Source organism: Sorex araneus, chromosome 4 (genome assembly GCF_027595985.1).
Source record: "Sorex araneus isolate mSorAra2 chromosome 4, mSorAra2.pri, whole genome shotgun sequence".
Classification (NCBI taxonomy): Eukaryota; Metazoa; Chordata; class Mammalia; order Eulipotyphla; family Soricidae; genus Sorex; species Sorex araneus.
This window is the reverse complement of record NC_073305.1, coordinates 87,178,344-87,196,956: the sequence shown is the minus strand read 5'-3', so window position 1 is coordinate 87,196,956 and position 18,613 is coordinate 87,178,344. Positions and strand designations below refer to the sequence as shown.

The following is an 18,613-nucleotide window of genomic DNA, read 5'->3' as shown; positions in this document are numbered from 1 at the left end:
TAGCATATTGATTCAGCTGAATGGAAACCTCCAAAGAAATCAACTCTAAAACTTTGTGGTCGGGGTGAGGGGGCACTTGTGATCTACTCACAAGTAAGGATTTGGGGAGGTGTATTTTAAAGATTTGGGTAAAGGGTGTGTGTGTGTGTGTGTGTGTGTGTGTGTTTGGTTTTGGGGCCACACCCAGTGGTTTCAGAGTTGGGACGTGAGGGAGCTTTGCTTACCTCAGAGCTGGGAGGACAAGGCCCCTGGTGGCAGTGCTGGGGTGCTAACCCAGGGCTCTGGTCTTGATGAGTGGAGATGTGTTAACTTTCCTACTGAAAGTTGGAAAGATTCTTCCCCTCAGTAAAAAATAAACTTGGGTTTGTTTACTGAGCACTCAGTGAGCATGAAGGACACTGCTTGACCCTTCTAGCACATTCACTCTGGGAATCAGGAGGACCGAAGGCTGATGAAAAATGGGCACCGCCCGGGTCCACTTAACAGGCAGCGTCTCAGGGCAACAGGCCGCCCGTTCTGCCTCATGCCAGTGCGGGCCACTGCAAGGCCTTCCTGACTGAAGAGAAGGTACAAGGATTTGACAAGCAGCACTCACACTAGATTTGGCCCAGGAACCAAACTGGAAGGATAAAAGAACCCCCCACACAATGAAGGCTCTGTGTGTGTGGGGGGAGGGGGGGTGTCTTATCTGCCCTACAATTGGCTCTTTTACCCCAGGGTAGCCACTTCTGTCCTGTCCTCAAGAACGGCCCTGGAGTCTTCTGCTGGTTCCCACTGTCTTCCACAGGTGGTGCACAGATGTCTCCCTTTCTGAGAGGAATGCCGGAAAGAGGCTCTCACTGCTCCCTCTTCTGTCCTGACCTCCTTTTTTGGGCAATGTTCTTCATCTACCTCAAACCTTTCTTCTGAGAGGGGACTTGTCAAAGGAGCCCTGGGCAGGCTCTTTTCTGAGAAACAAGAACACTGTGGCCAGCACAACAGTCCATATACAAAATCTGTTTAATGGTCATTCATGTAAGTAGATTTATATAAACAGACAGAAAACAGTTCCATTTCTTCTTTACCAGGCAATCATATCAAGCAAAACATGAGAAACAACACAATTAGTGGGCTGATGCCTTGGGGACGATGGCCGAGATCTCTGAAAAAAATGTGAGTGCCCTTTAGGAGGGTCCATCTGGAACTACGGCAGCAATACAGAACCTAAGGTTTCTAAGCATTACGGTACCACTGGGAAACAGGGGCCCAGCAGAGGAAGGAATGAATGACTCGCACCCCAAGGCCTCAGCTATTATTCCAAGCTTTCAGTAGAAGGCTGAGAATATTGTTATAGAGTGAGCTACTTGCAGCAGAGTGAACCCATAACATCTGAGTATTATTAGCGTTAGCTCATAAGTTAACACAAGGCAGGAAGTTCTAGCTGAGTAAAACAGGCAAACACATCCCCAGTCTGAAGTCTGGCTGTCTCTCCTTACCCTGAGGATGGTCTCACATAAATCCATCAGAATTTTTATTCACAGCGCATAAATAACTGACAGTTTTGTTATTTCCAAGACATCTGCATTCTAATGGGTTGAAAGACTCCATGGAAATAAACAGTTGAGTAGAGAGAGAAAAGAGAAAGATCAGTAGGTGTTAACTCTTGACTGTGATGTGGTAAGATAACCCCTCCTATATTAAATACTTAGTTATTCCTTTTAAACCAACTGGGTCTGTCCTTATAGATAATCTCATTGTCATAAATATGCTTTTAAGAGGACTTAATGTATAAAAATGTTTGGTGGCTAAAAAATATCTGCATTTCTGATGTATACACACATATATATATTTCTACTGCCAAGTGGGTGTCTCTCCAATAAGAGAGTTTCCTATCTTGATGGGTCTCAGATATCTCTGAAAAACCTTTTTTATTTGTTTATTTTATTTGGGGGTTTTAGGCCACACCTGCTGTGCTCAGGGATCACTCCAGGCAACACCAGAAATGGAACTTGGGTATGCCGTGTGCAAGACAAGTGCCCTGGTACAATCTCTTTGGCCTGGTAAAAAAACCTTTTGAAAGAATTCCAATCACTTGAGGGACCAATACTTGCATAAACAAAAATAATATCTTCACGGCAATAGAATGTAGTTTGTCATACTTTGTCTAGACCACGTCCCCGCCTGTCTCTGGGCAGGCTAATGCACCAGTCATGGATCATTGCTCGACTTCCCGTTTTCTCTTTTAAAAACAACCCTGCATTTATCCTGAAGATCTCTGTCCACCTGGACTGCCATGCTGAGGTTCAAGAGCTAGACTTCACACCTTCCTTTCAGCTTTTAAAAGCACATCGTCTTGGAATCCATGATCTAGAACATGTCAAACACTTCCCAGTCCCTGCTTGAAACTGACTTCCCACCTTGCGATATATTTCCACAATGCCCCAACCCCTTGTTTACTTCAACCCGGTTCAGTTTTATAAATTTTATTTGGCATGAATGTGACCCAGAAGACATCAGAAGCTTGTGTAAGATGAAGTCCCGGTGCCTGAGGGTTAGAAGGAGAAATCTGTTGAAGAAATGCACACGACTTTCTCCTGCTTCCTTTTGTTATTTTCCTTGATGGGCTAGAGATGGCACCCAGAGCTTTACCCATGCAAAGTAGACACTCTCTCACTAGGCTATATCCTGGCCCTGAAAAGACTTGCTGAATACGAAGATTAAAGGAAAGTGCAGTTAAGTATGTTTGCTGTTTTTGCCAAATACCAGTTGAATTTGTTTATGCCTTTTTTTTTCTCCCACAGTCATGCTGGGGGAAACTACTCCCGGTCTTATGCTCAGGTGTCACTCCCTCCAGTTGTTTGGGGAAACACAGAGCACTGGGGGCTCAAACCTGGGCCTCCAGCACCTGTGCTGGTTGAGCCACCTCCTTAGGTGATGCGCCATAGGCTAAGTCTTTCCATTATTAGCAATTCTGGTTTTCTCAGATTTCTTTCCTGTCCTGATTAGAAAACAAGGACTGAAGATTCCACATGGCCATAGTATCAGTTTTCATACATTTTCGTTGATAAGGCACAAAACCCACACATCTCCCAGAAAAAGGAGGAAAGGGGGGGGAAATCAACTCAAAGATTTTGAAGACAATCCAGTTACCTAGAAATCCAAGAGGTTTGTGAAATTGCAGTAAACACCAACCCCTTCCCTAGTTTTGTAAATAAGACTCATACTGATAGGAAATCAGCCCCTGACCAAAAGGTTTCCGTAATCCTTGTCCCAGGCAGCACCCTGTTGCTGGATTCATGCAGAAGTTAGTCCTCAGAGAGGGTGCACAGCCAGAACACGTCCTCTGCTGCAGAAGCTAGGGGGGCAGAGACGTTCCAAGCAGAGATGTTCTGACTACAGGGAATCCAGGCCTCCTTCCTCACCCAAATGGGGCCTTCAGGGATCAACCCTCAGAGAGCATCCAAGCTCACCCGTGTTGGGAGTTGATTATTTTAATGGCTCTACTCTAAGTCGAGGCCCAGATGCCTGCTTGGGGACTGTGAAGTGGGAGGGGGAAAGACTGTGGGTCCTTCACAGGGCTGCATGGACCCTGGGTTCCTCTTGCAGTAATTGCTTCTCTAGAGATACCCTCAGAATCAATTCACTCTCCCCAGCAAGTTTTTGAACATGCTGGTCAAAGTCTGCAGGAGATACGCTGGAGTAACGCTCCAGATCTCCTGGCCAGTAAGGCAGCTCTAATATAGCTCAAGTAACCTGCACTGACAGGGGCAGAAGAGGAGGGGCCTGAATGCCAAACAGTATCCGTGCTTGGTGGCTCTTGGCACTGGTACCTCCTGGTATGATTTCACACTAATATTAGATGGGGCTAAGCTTCTGGACTATCCACACGGGATCCAAGCGTTTCCTGCTAGGAGGACTGCTTCCTAGACCTCTAGATGACCATGCAAGGCAGAGAGCGGGAGGACAAACACTTCCGACAGCCAGGCAGATGCCATCTTGAGCAAAAGGTCAGTGTTAGAATAGGCGAGAGAGAAGGATGAAGGACCCAGAGCAGCAACCGGGGGGCTCATTATGTCGAAGGGTTTCACTGAATCACCTTGAAGATTCTCACTTCTCCACCCTGGACAATCTGAAATCCAAAAGCCATTGGGTCCACTTGTCCAAGGCCCAGAAGCCAGCGCTGTATATAAGATGCTCACGCCCCTACCGTGTGGACCAGCCACCCACTGGCTTTTGAGTGCGATTTCATGATCTTATAGCTCTAGGAGTTGCGCTGCCGGCCACAGTCAGAATTCTCTGGAACTTTCAGGTATGAAGAGAGTCTCCTTAATTCGGCATGTCATGAACTGAGCCAAGGTCCTTTTCCGTCCCGTGCCTTTTAAGGCTGTGGCCCAGAGGGAATAGGAATACTCCTTCTATTAAGTCCTTTGGCTGTCTAATGCTGCAGGGTTACTGGTTCTTAAAAGCCAATTCTTCACAACAAAAAAATGCCTCCTATTCACGGGTATCATTTCCCCCACCCCCATATCAGGATCACCACCACCACCGCCACCACCCCTCGCCTCCCCCGTCAGCTTCAGGAATCTTTCTTGGTCAATCTGACCTTGACCTTGTGCCGCAGGAGGGCGGCGGTGGCCGCACTGCAGGCGGCCAAGAAGAAGAAAGAGAGGCAGGCAGTGTAGACGGACAGGGGGCCGTGGCGCTGGAGGAAGATCTCCTGGCGCCCTTGGTAGTCCAGGAGGATGGCCTCCAGCTGGGAGAGCGTGCAGATGGACAGGAACGCGTGGAAGATCTGGTGCCCGTGGCCCACAATGTCACAGGACCCTGGGAAGTACTTCTCAGGGACTGGGCAAGAGAAGAAGTAGGCGCTGACCAGAAAGAAGAGGATCTGGAGGGTATGATACCAGGCTGCCTGCTCCTGGCAGCCGGCCAGGTGGCACAGGGCCACACGGTGTGCCACGGGGCTGATGTCTAGGACGAAGGCCAGGCCTGCTGGCACCACTTGACAGATCTTCCTCATGACGGGGTAAGGCCTCCGGTAACGATACTTGGCATAGCAGCAGCCGGCGCAGGATAACCAGCCACAGAAGGCAGCGGCCGGGAGGAAGAAAAGCCAGAAGCGCTCGTACCAGGCCTGGTCGGAGCTGTAGAAGTAGTGGGCCAAGGCGCTGCCGTACTGGTACACGCTCACCCCCACGTAGTCCACGAAGTAGAACGTGTAGTGGGACAGCTCCGACTTGGACTGCAGCAGGTGGGCCAGCAGGCTGCAGGTGAGGTACGTGATGGACGAGAGGATGAAGAGCAGCAGCGGCAGGGCGTGCGTGGACGCCCAGGGCAGCGCCTCCGCCTCGGCGAAGGCCCAGAAGCGCAGGAGGACGGCCAGGGCCGCCAGCAAGTGGGTCCAGACGTTGACCACCTCGTTGTGCTTCTGGAAGAGGCTGAAGAAATAGTAGCGCCACTCGTGGCCCGTGGGGCGGTAGCCGGCATGGATGTAGGGCTCGCGGAAGAGCTGGGGCACGTCGCTCTCGGGCACGGTGCAGGGCATCTTGGGCAGCCCGTCCTCCAGGATCTTAGGCAGGCGGCGCAGCTGCTGCCCGCTCACTGAGAGCGTGCTCAGGCGCTCCAGGATGGCCGTAGTCATGGCTGCAGCAGGGTGACCTGCGCACAGAAGGGGGACATGGACGCCGTGAGCAACTGAGTCAAGACAGCGCAGGATGTGTGGAACATGTGTGGTTCCTGCAGCAGGAGTGGGGATGGGGCAAGGGAGGCTTGTGGGGAGTCTTCAACCTCCCTTGTATTTCCCGCTTTGGGTCACACCCTGCGATGCATGGGGCTTATTCCTGGCCCTGCACTCAAAAATTACTCCTGGCGGTGCTCCGGGGACCATATGGGATGCTGGGAATCGAACCCGGGTCGGCCGCGTGCAAGGCAAAAGCCCTCCCCACTGTGCTATCGCTCCAGCCCAATCAGATTTTTTTTTAATTAAGTGAAGTAAAAATGATTAGGATAGAACCCATGGTGTGTAGGAAAAGATAATTTAGTGTGGGGAAGCAAGACATATACATACACACTAAGATTTTGGACATTTCTTATGTAGTCTTAGAGGGGGGGAAAACTCAGAAAGCCCTAAGCATTGGGCTATCCCTCCAGTCCCAAACTGCCCTTGTTTACTGATACATGTGGACCAAGGGTGCTCACTTTACTTCAGATGCTTTGAGATTTGGTCTCCACTATTTGCTGCAGTGGGTGGGACCAACTCACCCTTGAAAATATCCACCTCAAAAGCCTTTCAAGTTTTTCTAGAGATTATCAGCAGGTCAAGATCACAATGGGGGGTGTAGTTCAGGGGTGAAGAGCATGCCTGGTACTGCCAAGGAGCAAAAAGGGGAAAAAAATGTCTCCCTCGGGGGCCTAGAAGTTGGCTCTGTGGGGAAGCGTTCTGGACAAGGGTGAGGTCCTGGGCTTCATCCTTGGTAGTGGATATGTCCTCGGGTGATCCTCATTGGTCCACCGTCTGGGGTCCAGGACAAGAGAAAGATAATAAATAAAGTAAAAAAAAAATTTTCAAAGTCTGAAAGGTTAGTACAGGGGTCAAGGCACTTGCCTTGCATGCAAAAAACCCTGGTTTACTATCTGCCCATGTGGCCCCCAGGGCACTGCCAGGAAGGAGCCCTAAGCACAGAGCCAGAAGCCCGCCCTAGGCACAGCTGGTGCAGCTCAACATCGCCCCGCCCCCAAAGTCAAATCAGATGGACTCTTGAGCATATGAAATATTACAGTAAACAATAACAATATCAATGCTTCTATGACTAGCGATAAGCCTACTTCTCTTAGTTTTGGGCATCTCACCTTAAATTATGTACTAATCTCACGGTCGAAAAGGCTGAGACAAGCAAAGGTAACTTGAACCTCAAAGTAAACAGAGGCAAAGAAGTTATCAATTAGGTTGGAAAAGACAGTGGCAATTCTGGGAAAATTTTTACAGTTAAGATGAACACACGCCCTAAATTTAACATGCAATCTAATTGTAGAGATTATGTTTGTTTTGTTTCAAATTATACTCTGGAAAGCAAGACATTTGGGACCCACCTCTCCTGGGTAGTAAAAATCAGTGCTCAATTAATTTCAGGCTTTAAAAAAAATGCTTAACTCCCTCTTGGAATTTCTAGCTGCTAGAAGAGCCCGGCAATTATTTCACAAAAATATTTAATAAGCCAGCTGTAAAACTTCACATGAAGTTAGTTACTAGAGAAAGAAGCAAATTTTCAGTGAACTTCCCTGCTTTTATTTCTCAAACTCAGAGAAGTTATTTATCTAAAGGGCCTCCTTTTACCAGCCAGTGGTTGGAACTAACCACAAGTGTGTGTGGGGCTGAGGGTAGGTAAGACAAAGAAGAGACCAGTATGACAATAATAGCTGGAAATGATCACGCTGGACAAGATCTGAGTGTTTGGAGTAGGTAAAGGGATATTCTTGATAACCTTTCAGTATCAATATTGCAAACCACAATGCCCAAAAGGAGAGAGAGAGAGAGAGAGAGAGAGAGAGAGAGAGAGAGAGTGTCTGAGAGAGAAGAAAAGCACCTCACACCCCTCTGCTCCCTGTCCACCTCTTCTTACTTCCCTCTTCCAGTCACTTGAGAAGAAAAAAAAATTAAATGAAAAATATTCAGGAAGAGCAAGAGTCAAGTCCTGAAGTGGGCCCCTTAACAGGGTAAATCTTGGGCATGTTATGGAACATTCCATTTCTTCCCCAAGGGATGGGAGTAACAGCCTTACATGTCACATGGGTTGCTGTGATGGTTAACTGAGATTCTTTTATCTGTATATATAGCACCGTCGTCCTGTTGTTCATCGATTTGCTCAAGAGGACACCAGTAACGTCTCCATTGTGAGACTTGTTGTTACTGTTTTTGGCATATCGATAGCTTGTTGGGATCTCCGAAATATATCACTGTCACTGTCACCTGTTGCTCATCGATTTGTTCGAGCTGGCACCAGTAACGTCTCTCATTGAGTGACTTATTGTTACTGTTTTTGGCATACCAATATGCCACAGGTAGCTTGCCAGGCTCTGCCGTGCGGGCTCGATACTCTAGGTAGCTTGCTGGGCTCTCCGAGAGGGACGGAGGAATCGAACTCGGGTCGGCCGAGTTAAAGGTGAACGGCCCAACCTCTATGCTATCGCTCCAGCCCCTCCGAAATATATACAACACCAAAAATAAATATATAACCTCTCAAATGAAGAAGCTGGGCCAGAGAGAGTACAGGAATTAAGTGGGTTAAGTGGCTTACTTTCCACCCCAGCTCAAACGCCCCCTGCACAGCTGGTCGGTCATCAAGCGGGATTGTCCTGGAAGGCCCTCCCTCCCTCCACCCCCACTCCCGCGCCCCGCCCCGCCCCAGCACATCTAGGGCGACCAGGTTATCCCCAGAACCTCAGAGACCTGAGTACCACATCCGTGGGCCCTTGCGCTGAAAATCCAGCTTGATGGATTCCCCTGGAATCCCTGGGAGGGATCCAGGCCTTGGGATCACGGCTGGGGAGATCAAGTCTTAAAAGGGAAAGAGAAGCCGCGCACTTCTGCTGTCCGCCAGCAGAGGGAGCCCGAGCGCTTGAAAAATCAAGGTCTGCGTGAAGATGCCTGCAAGTGAGCTGTTTGTGGCGAGGTGTTGCCAAGGTAGGGGAGAGGAGGGCACCTGGGAACAGGTGCGGGTACAGCTGCAAGGTTGACTCTGTGACATGGGATGGGTTTCGCCACGGTCCTGTGACTGTTGCTGAGAGGCCTATAAGCTGGGGCGCTGGAGAGAGAACACATAGGCTCCTACCGTCTCATACAAAGCAGAGAGGGAATAGGATGGGGAGGACAATACGTTTGATTTTAGAGCTGGGAGCCCCTGGCGTGAGTCCCCATGGGTATGAGCTGCAGAAGAAGGTCACTCTGAGACCCCACAGAGACTGCAACATTTCTGCTCATGCTTGCATTCTCTCACTTGCTGGATCCATACTGTTTTCCAAAGGCACTGGCCGGTCAAGGTTCCCACCCGCAGTGGCTGAGGGTTCCCTGTCCCCTATACCCATGCCAGCTCTGGTTGCTTTTGTTCTTTGTGGTCTGCCAGTCTCACCGGTGTGAGGTGGTATCTCATTGTTGTTTGGATTTGCATTTTCCAGATATGTCATTTTTTTTCCCCCACACACTGATGGTCAAAACATGTCTTCTTTAAGGAAGTGTCTGATCAGCTCTTCTCATTTTGGGGTGATGTTATTTGTTCTCTTGATCTATAGAACTGAGGCAGGGAAGGCGGGGGTGGACAGGGGGTGGTGGTTGGGAAATGTCTTGAGATATTGGTAGAGGGAATTGGGAACTCTTGTGGTGGGCGTGGTGTGGGAGTGATGTATGCATACAGTTACCATTAACAGTATCGTAGACCAGGCACCTCAATAAAAATGGTGGGGGAAGAAAACCTTAACCAATTAGGGGCCAGAGAGATAGTACAGTAAGTAGGACACTTGCCTTGCACACAACAGGGTCTCCATACCCATCGCCCCATACAGACCCCCAAGCCCCACCAGGAGTGATCCTTGAGTACAGAGCCAGGAGTAAGCCCTAAGACCACTGGGTGTGTATCCCAGACAAAACAAAACATGAACCAATTAAAATAAAAGATTTCAGGTACCAAGCACCACACAAGAAGAGCCATGCTATTACAGCTGATCAGGAGAAGAGCTGGGGGGAGCGTCCTCGTGCAAACCTAGAGTCCGTTAAAACCCAAGAAGCAGGCGAAGGACAAGCACAGGAGGAGCCAGAGAAGAGCTAAAAAACAGGCAAACTCTGTGTATGTTGCATTTCGGACACAACAAAAACACCCTGCTAGGCTAAGTTCTTTTCTATGGGGCCACTCCCAGATATAGGCCTTTGGGTCAGGTGGTTCTTAGGAAGCCCCTGGGCACCTTGGTAGTACTTGGAGGTCCCCATGGTACTAGGAATCCAACTCAGAAGCTTGCACAAGCAAGGCATCCTTCCCATCACTTGAGACACGTCGCTGGCCCTAAGGCAGGTGTTCTTCCTCTTTGGGTGGGATTATTTTTCCCAGGAATGCTTATAAAGACACCACGACTTACAAAGTTGTTCATAATAGAGTTGCTTCAGGCATAAAATGTTTGAGCATCAAGCCCACCACTAATGTCCCCAGGTTCCCTCCTACCCCCAAGCCTGGCCCCCTTGGCAAGCATAGAACAAGTTTATTTCATATTCCAGTAAAATTTAAAGGGAAAGCAAATAGAAAGATCAGAAAATAATAAAAGTCCATTTGTGATAATAGATACAGATTTGTGATTATACATACTGTCACTGTCACTGTCATCCTGTTGTTCATCGATTTGCTCGAGCGGGCACCAGTAATGTCTCCATTGTGAGACTTGTTGTGACTGTTTCAGCACATTGAATATGCCACGGGTAGCTTGCCAGGCTTTGTTGTTAATTTCCAGTGCGGGCAAGATACTCTCGGTAGCTTGCCGGGCTCCCCGAGAGGGGCGGAGGAATTGAACCCGGGTCTTCCGCGTGCAAGGCAAACAAACGCCCTGCCCGCTGGGCTATAGCTCCAGCCCGATGATAAATACAGCTATGTATTTTTTAGTTTGTCTTAATCTAGTGTAGGACAGCCATATGTACCATTAGTGAGCACCATACTCAGTGCTACGATAGGAAATTTTCTCCTGACCTTTAAAGGGGCTCTTTTAATGCTTCTTGCAAAACTAGTTTCAAGGCTATGAATTTTGGTGGGGATTTTTGGAACCTCACTGGGCAGTACTCACATACTACTCCCACTACAGTGCTCCAAGAGTCATACCGGGTGACACTCAGGGGACCAGGTGGTGCTGGAGGTCAAACTTGGGCCTCCTGCACAAGAAGTCTGGGTTCAGCCCAGGGAGTTCTCTCCACCCCCACCCCCTGCCCTCCTCCCCCTACCCCAGTGTAGGTTTTTAAGGACTAAGGACACACTGAATTTCTGGAGGGAGAAATTGTCTTTTGTTGGTGCCGGGGACCGAACCCAGGGCCCCACACATGCAAGGCAAATGCTCTACCACTGAGTTACATCCTGGGTCCCTACACTGAATTGCTAAAGGCTACAACCTTGGCATTGGCCTTGCCTCATGATGGGAACGGACCACAGTTCTGACCGAGGAGCATGCCATAATGTCGGATTCTAGAAGACCCGTTGGCACAGTTCCAGAACCAAGAGTTTCTCTTCCTTTCATAGTGCCAACCTGGGCTCATGGCTTTTTGATGAGCTTTTCCAAGAAAATTATTTCTGCTCCTCTTTTGCTTGTGGGAAATAAACTAGAAAGAGAATTCTGGTACTAAGAAGCAGAGGAGTACAAGAACAAAAACCAGGAAATTAACTTTAACTTCACAGGAAAAAGAAATAATGAGAGAAGCATTTTCCTTAAAAATGATTCCTCCTTTGTGTCTGGAGTGGGGAGGAGGACTGGGCCACAACCAGTGGACTTGGGCTTAATTCTGATCTGCTCTGGAATCAACCCAGGGTCTGGCAAGGCAAGGCAAGAACAAGGCAAGAGCCAACCCCCCTGTTCTCTCTCTCTCTCTGAGCCCTAGATGAAGGTTCCTTTCCAAGTGTCTTTTTGAAAAAATTGTTTGTTTTGTTCTGGGTGTTACTCCCAGCTCTGTGCTCAGGAATCACTCCTGGCATGCTTGGGGAATTATATGGGGTGCCGAGGGTCGACCCCAGGTCGGCTGTGTGCCAGGCAAGTGTCCTACCCACTGTATGATCTCTCCAATCTTTCTAAATGTCATTAAGTGCAGCCACACCCCCTCAGGATGCCTTTCAAACTCCACCCTTTGCAACTCACAGCAGGACCCTCCCCAGGAGGTTGGGGAGCCCCCCCCAAGGGGAAATTCTTGACAGTTCCAGGAACACAACCACCAGGCCCTCCAACTCAGCCTCTGACCTTGCAACCGGTTCAGGAGTGAGGCCAGAGCAATGATTTAGACCCTCTCTCTCAGGCTGAAGGGGGACCTACACTTCCCTTTGAAAATCTGGGTTTGGCCACAGCAACAGGGCAGCAGGCAGGGTGCTTGCTTTGCACCAGGCCAACCTGGGTTTGATCCCCCACACCCTATATGGTCCCCCCAACCCCAGCCCCACCAGGAGTGACCCTTGAGCACAGAGCCAGGAGTAAGAGCTGAGCACCCAAAACAGCAATAACAACAACAATAAAATAGAGAGTCTGAGGTTGTGTGGTCTCTTTCTCTCTGTCTCTGTCTCTGTCTTTCTCTCTCTCTCTCTCTCTCTCTCTCTCACACACACACACACATACACACACACACACACACACACACACAGAGGCATGTGCGTGTTACATTGTATATTGAGCTACTCAGGGACCCAGTCAAAATTTTATAAGGTACTCCTTGAAACTAGTTTTACCCCTGAAATTTGTTGTCTAAAAAAAAAAATAACTGCTGGGGCTGGAGCAATAGCACAGCGGGTAGGACGTTTGCCTTGCACACGGCCGACCCGGGTTCGATTCCCAGTATCCCATATGGTCCCCTGAGCACTGCCAGGAGTTAATTCCTGAATGCAAAGCCAGGAGGTAACCCCTGTGCATTGCCAGGTGTGAACCAAAAAGCAAAAAAAAAAACTAACTGCCCCCTGAGCTGGAAGGATAGTAGAGCAGGCAGGGCTTTTGCCTTGCACACGGCCAACTCGGGTTTGAACTCCGGCATCCCATATGGACCCCTGGGCACCGCCAGGAGTATTTCCTGTGTGCAGAGCCAGGAGTAATCCCTGAACATCACTGGTATTACCGCCCCCCCCCAAAAAAAAAGAATAATGCCCCATGTCTGGGAAACTGACATAGTCTGGTACTGGTGACCTTTACTTTGGAGGCTAAACAGAGCAGACTCTGAAGCTGACAAGAAGTGTCCACTAGCTGAGAACCCCTGGATCCTTGGGGAAAACTCAGACAGACCAAAACAATAGAATACAACTCACTTATTGAAACAAATCACATAGATTTATTAACATACTTTTCAAAGAGAGATGTGCATGATTGATACACCAGCTTCATCATTTTTTCACTATAATTTCCCCTGCACTTAGAACAACAACAGCACACAGTAAGGACTGACACAAATTAGTTGAATAAGTGAATGAATAAAAGGCACTGTTATAATGAGGAGGCAAACCTGTGTCCTGGAGCTGGGGCGGGGCCCTTGTACATGGGCAGGGCATCTGCCTTGCATGCGGCCAGCCTGGTTCTATCCATGGCACCCCATGTTGTCTATCGTTCCCCAAGTCCACCAGGAATGATTAATGAACACAGAACCAGGAGTAAGCCCTGAGAACTTTTGGTAGAAAAGAGGAAATATGTATATCATTTTTATCTATAATATACACATATATACATATATACATATACGTATAGGAGTGATCATGTTCTCAGACTGGAAAAGTCAGTACATGAAATTTTTTTAGAAAGTAGAAAAGTTTATTGGAGAGTAGAAGAGAGAGGAAAAGTAACTCCTATTATATATTAATATATTATTAATAGATATTAGTAATATATGTTAATATATAATTCCTGGGCTGGAGTCACAGCACAGCAGGTAGGGCATTTTCCTTGCATGCGGCTGACCTGGGTTTGATTCCTCCATTCCTCTCAGAGAGTATCCCCCAACACAGCAGAGCCTGGCAAGCTACCCATGGCGTATTCAATATGCCAAAAACAGTAGCAACAAATGTCACAATGGGGACGTTACTGATGCCTACTCGAGCAAATCGATGAACAACAGGACAACAGTGCTACAGTGCTACAACATACAATTCCTATCATATATTAATATATCAATTCCTATTATACAGAAAATACACATATACACATATTTGTATAGGAGTAATCACATTCTCAAATGGGAAAAGTCAGCATATGAATTTTTTTTTTAAAGTAGAAAAGTTTATTGGAAAGTGGAAGAAAGAGGAAAAATAATTCCCCATGTGGGGAGGAACTTAGTATTGGACTTAGTTAGCATATGAAATATTGACCAAATACTTTTGCCAACACAGGGTCAGAGAAATAACACAGGGTCCCAGACTTTTGCCTTATATGCATCAAACCTGGTTTGATCCCCAGCAGTGCATATGGTCCCCGAGCACTGCCGCAGAGTTAGTCATCCCTGAGCACTGCTGGGTGTGATCCAATATCCCGCCCACAACCCCCCCACCCACCAAGTCCTTTCCAATAGCACACAAGCCCAAAGGTCTTTAACTGACCATGTGGATACCTTGTGCAGCTGAACCCTGCCTGCAAGGAAGGTAAGACAGCCTGCATGCAGGGCCGGCCCTGTGTACCACAAATGTGCCTGTACCACCTTATGGCCTCATAACAACCACCTCTAATCCACCAGATCACTGACTGGGAGGGAGAAGACGGGAGGCATTGCTCTGTCCTGGGGAAGACCAGCAGGGCATAATCTCTCCTAATTCTCCCCGCCCTCCTTCAATGGGCATTCTTTTTTTGCTTTTTGGGTCACACCCAGCGATACACGATACACAGGGGTTACTCCTGGCTCTGCACTCAGGAATCACTCCTGGTGGTGCTCAGGGGACCATATGGGATGCTGGGAATCGAACCCGGGGTTGGCCGCGTGCAAGGCAAATGCCCTACCCGCTGGGCTATTGCTCCATCCCCTTCGGTGGGCATTATCTAGCTGGGATTCTTGAATTTCTTCTTGGCATTTCCTATCTTTCACACATCTCGGCTCATCTGCTCACTTGCAGACTCACTGTTTTTGAAATCACTGAGCCAGACCACTGCTTTCACAGGCAAGAAATAGTACCTGTGCTTAATTCCAGCAGGAGAATCGGGAGCTGCTGGGAACAGCTTAGAACCCGGTGAGCAGTCTAAGTCAATCAACAGGTGAGCTGAGGATGCTGATCTTTGCTCTTCAGAGACTTCTTGTTTGGGTACAGGGAAGCGCTGCTGTCTGAAATGTCGCTAATTAACGCCTAGGGACAAGAGTCTCCCTGGATTCCCACCTCTCTGCTCCATCAAGTGTGGTTCGCTTCAGTTCCAGTGTCTCTGCTTGATCTGATCTCTCACCTTCAGGAAGCGACATCCCCCACACACCACCCTGCTGTGACCTGGGCCAGCCCCGGGGGAACCCTGAAGAGAGCTTCTGGTTTCCACTGACAGGAAATCAATCTTGAAAATGTACTTTCCATAGCGGAGGAAATCTGATAACAAATGAAGCCCGGGCTATGTAAGGAATGCACGGTTTCCCCCAGAGGAACAAAACCAGGGAATAGGCAGTATTGAACAATGACAGACCCTTGGCCTTGGATTACTAAACTGATTAATGTGTGGCTGGAGGGATAGTCCAGCGGGGAAGGTGTATGCCTTGGATGTGGCTGCATCCCATATGGTCCCCCAAGCACTGCCAGAAGTAATTTCTGAGTTCAAAGTGAGGAGTAATCACGGAGCATTGCTGGGTGTGGCCCCCAAATAGAAACAAAAAACCAAGAATGTGCACGTCACATTAACAAACTGTGAGGGGAGAAGGGCAGGGGGCAATGGGAAAAGAAAAATCAGACAAGAGGGGACACAGGGTCGGGGTGGAGGGCCATGAGCACTTCATTGGTGATGGTGAACAGTAACTCTGTACATTGATACTATAATTTTAACACCATTATAATCGTATTACCTAGACTATAATACATTTTGGGCTGGAGCGATAGCACAGCAGGAAGGGTGTTTGCCTTGCACGCGGCCGACCCTGTTGGTTTCTTCCGCCCCTCATGGCAGAGCCTGGCAAGCTACCCGTGGAGTATTCAATATGTCAAAAACAGTAACAACAAGTCTCACAATGGAGATGTTACTGGTGCCCACTCGAGCAAGGGGATGACAGTGATACAGTGAAGATACATTTTGAAATTAAAAATAAATCTTAATCCTTTGCAGCCAATGTAATACTCTGCTCAAGTTCCTGAAACCTGGCCTTTATAATATAACAGTAAGTCAGTTCTCTCATTTTTCAGTTTCTCTTGAGATATCCTCAAGGCCTTAACTCAGTTCCACATTGCTCATAACTTCTCTAAGTCATCTTGATATCTTTTCTCCCTCAACACTTCTTTTAGCAACAGAATAGCAACAGAGTCACATGCTCCCTCCATGCTGGGTGTGTGGGGAAGGCCCTTTCTCCTGCTCAGGAGACTCCAAACTACTTGAGGCAAGAGCACTGACTTAGCCGATCAGCAACCATCTGTATAAAGGTGGCCCAGAAAGCGGAAGAGGTGATTTTCCAAAGACAAAGCACACAGGACTGTCTTTGCCCCACAATGCTTCTCGAGGTGAAAGCGGTGACATCTCCGATAACTGCAGTGTGGGATCTTCTCCAAAAGGCAACAGCGGTGACCTCGAGCGGCCACATCTGAACTGCCCCTCAGTTGCTGAACGCCCATGATCCCGGAGGCCCACTAACTACTTTCGGCACCCAGCGGCTTCTTGTAGAGATGCCTCCAGACTGTGAATTAAGCTACGGCCCTATGCCGCCCTGGGAGGGAAAAGGGTTTTCTCTCTCGGCCTTTGAATGTAATCAAAGTAAAGAGAAAGTAAAGTGAAAATCACCAGCCACACAGGCGGGGGTGGGGGGGTGGGGTGGGGATGGGAGGTATACTGGAGTTTTTGGTGGTGGAAGATGTGCACTGGTGAAGGGATGAGTGTTTGATCATTGTATGACTGAGACTTAAACCTGAAAGCTTTGTAACTTTTCACATGATGATTCAATAAAAAAATTTTAAAAAAAGGCAGCAGCATCATAATGGCACATCCTTTACCCTGCCTGACAACTCTACCCAGTCGGACCCTTGAATGTTAACTGGTTCCCAAATACAAGCTCACTTTTGGGCTGTGGTGGAGGGTACTCTTCCACCACGAATTGGTATTTCTGTGCCCAAGCATGCCTAAACAAAGTTGCAGGAAATAAAGAAGCCAGACAGAGAAAGGGGGATAGAGAGGGAAGTAAAATGGCATTGGAGAGAAGTTAGGAGGCCAGTTTTAAAATTCTTGTTGCATAGAGAAAGACAGAATAGATTGTCCCAGTTCCCTAAACACGCCAAACTCTTCCTCTTTCCAGTGTGCTCTTCTACCTTTCTAGGCCCAGCAAATCTTGCTTGTCTCTCAGATTCAGGCCCTGATAGAATCTCCTTTGTGAGGTTTAGTAATGGCCTCAAGCAAAATTAATCCTATCCTGTTAGTTGCCCTCAGCATTATGTTGTAGTTGGTTGTGCAGTGTCTTCCTTGACATGAAATTGTGACATTCATTGAGTTGCACAAGGAGGTTGCTCAAGATATTAAAACATTCTTTCAGCTTCCAGTATTTAACCCTGAGAATAAATAAGGGACAGAGACTTTAACTGATTCCGAGGCCGAAGTCAAAGCAGTCCTCAGGTTGAGGTAGACGCCTCAGCTTCTGACTCGTGATCAGTTTCTGACTAGTCTCTCTTGTTTTAGAAAAAGAAACGCCATGAAGGGGACTGGAGAGAGAGAACAGCTGACCCAGTTACCCAGTTCCACCCCGGCACCGTACACAGTACCCGAAGTCCCAGTGAAAGTCACCGCTGAGCACAGAATCAGTGGTGAGCCCCAGGCAGTGCTGAGTGTGGTCCATACCTTCCTCCCAAAAGAAAGAAGCTCCTGGGCTGGAGCGATAGCACAGCGGGCAGGGCATTTGCCTTGCACTCGGCCAACCCAGGTTCGATTCCCAGCATCCCATATGGTTCCCTGAGCACCGCCAGGAGTAATTCCTGAGTGCAGAGCCAGGAGTAACCCCTGAGCATTGCTGGGTGTGACCCAAAAAAGGAAAAAAAAAACCAAAGGAAAGAAATTCCATCAAACATGAATGGAAAAGGAAGAGCTGGATCAGGAGGTGCCTGTCTGCCTTTGAGTAGATGCTAACCAAGGAATCCTGCTGCTAGGTCACATTTTAGACTGTTATCCGAAATCTCCACGGAGCATTCTAGGAGGGCTCCCCTCAAGGGGCCTCTGAGGACTCCCTCCACTGCCTAGAGTGATTTCCCTCCCTGGAATTGGAAGCAGTGCTTCACAATCAGCAGCAGATCCGATTATAGGTCATTAGTGATTTTGCACATCACTATGTTTGCAAAGTCAATTACTCAAAGCAGAGCAGTAACTATAAACTATCATCTAATTCCAGCTTTCCTCTCCATTGCACAAACACACGTGCCAAGCCTGTGAAGGTAGGAGCTATATCAGTTAGCAGTGATTTTAGCTCCAAGATCTCAGATACTAAGTTCACTCTGTCCTAATCCCAACACCTCTGACTTCTACTGGTACTGCTCCTTCACACCTACAAACACTTGCTGGATTCCACTTCACCTCCAGCTGCAACCAGACACATCTTTTGGCCAAGTACCATCCCAAGACAAACTGGACCTGTATCAGCCATTTAATTTCTAGCCGACCAATAAATCTCATCCTCCATCCTTTCACTGGGTCACCTGCTAGCCTCACTTAATTTGTTAAACATACAATCATGAACATTTTAATTTTTAGCACAAACTGAAATGTATCAAACAAACAGAACTGTGGTAAG

At 48.1% G+C, this 18,613-nt stretch overlaps 1 protein-coding gene across 1 annotated transcript in view; it reads right to left on the bottom strand.

Annotated features, from left to right (window-relative positions):
* Positions 1–981: 981 nt before the first annotated feature.
* PAQR8 (progestin and adipoQ receptor family member 8) overlaps positions 982–18,613 on the bottom strand; it is a 43,485-nt gene continuing 25,853 nt past the window's right edge. The window contains exon 2 of the mRNA XM_055134679.1: positions 982–5,637. Coding sequence (XP_054990654.1) covers positions 4,556–5,620 — 1,065 coding nt within the window. The 5' untranslated portion in view covers positions 5,621–5,637 and the 3' untranslated portion in view covers positions 982–4,555. The remainder of the gene's footprint in view (positions 5,638–18,613) is intronic.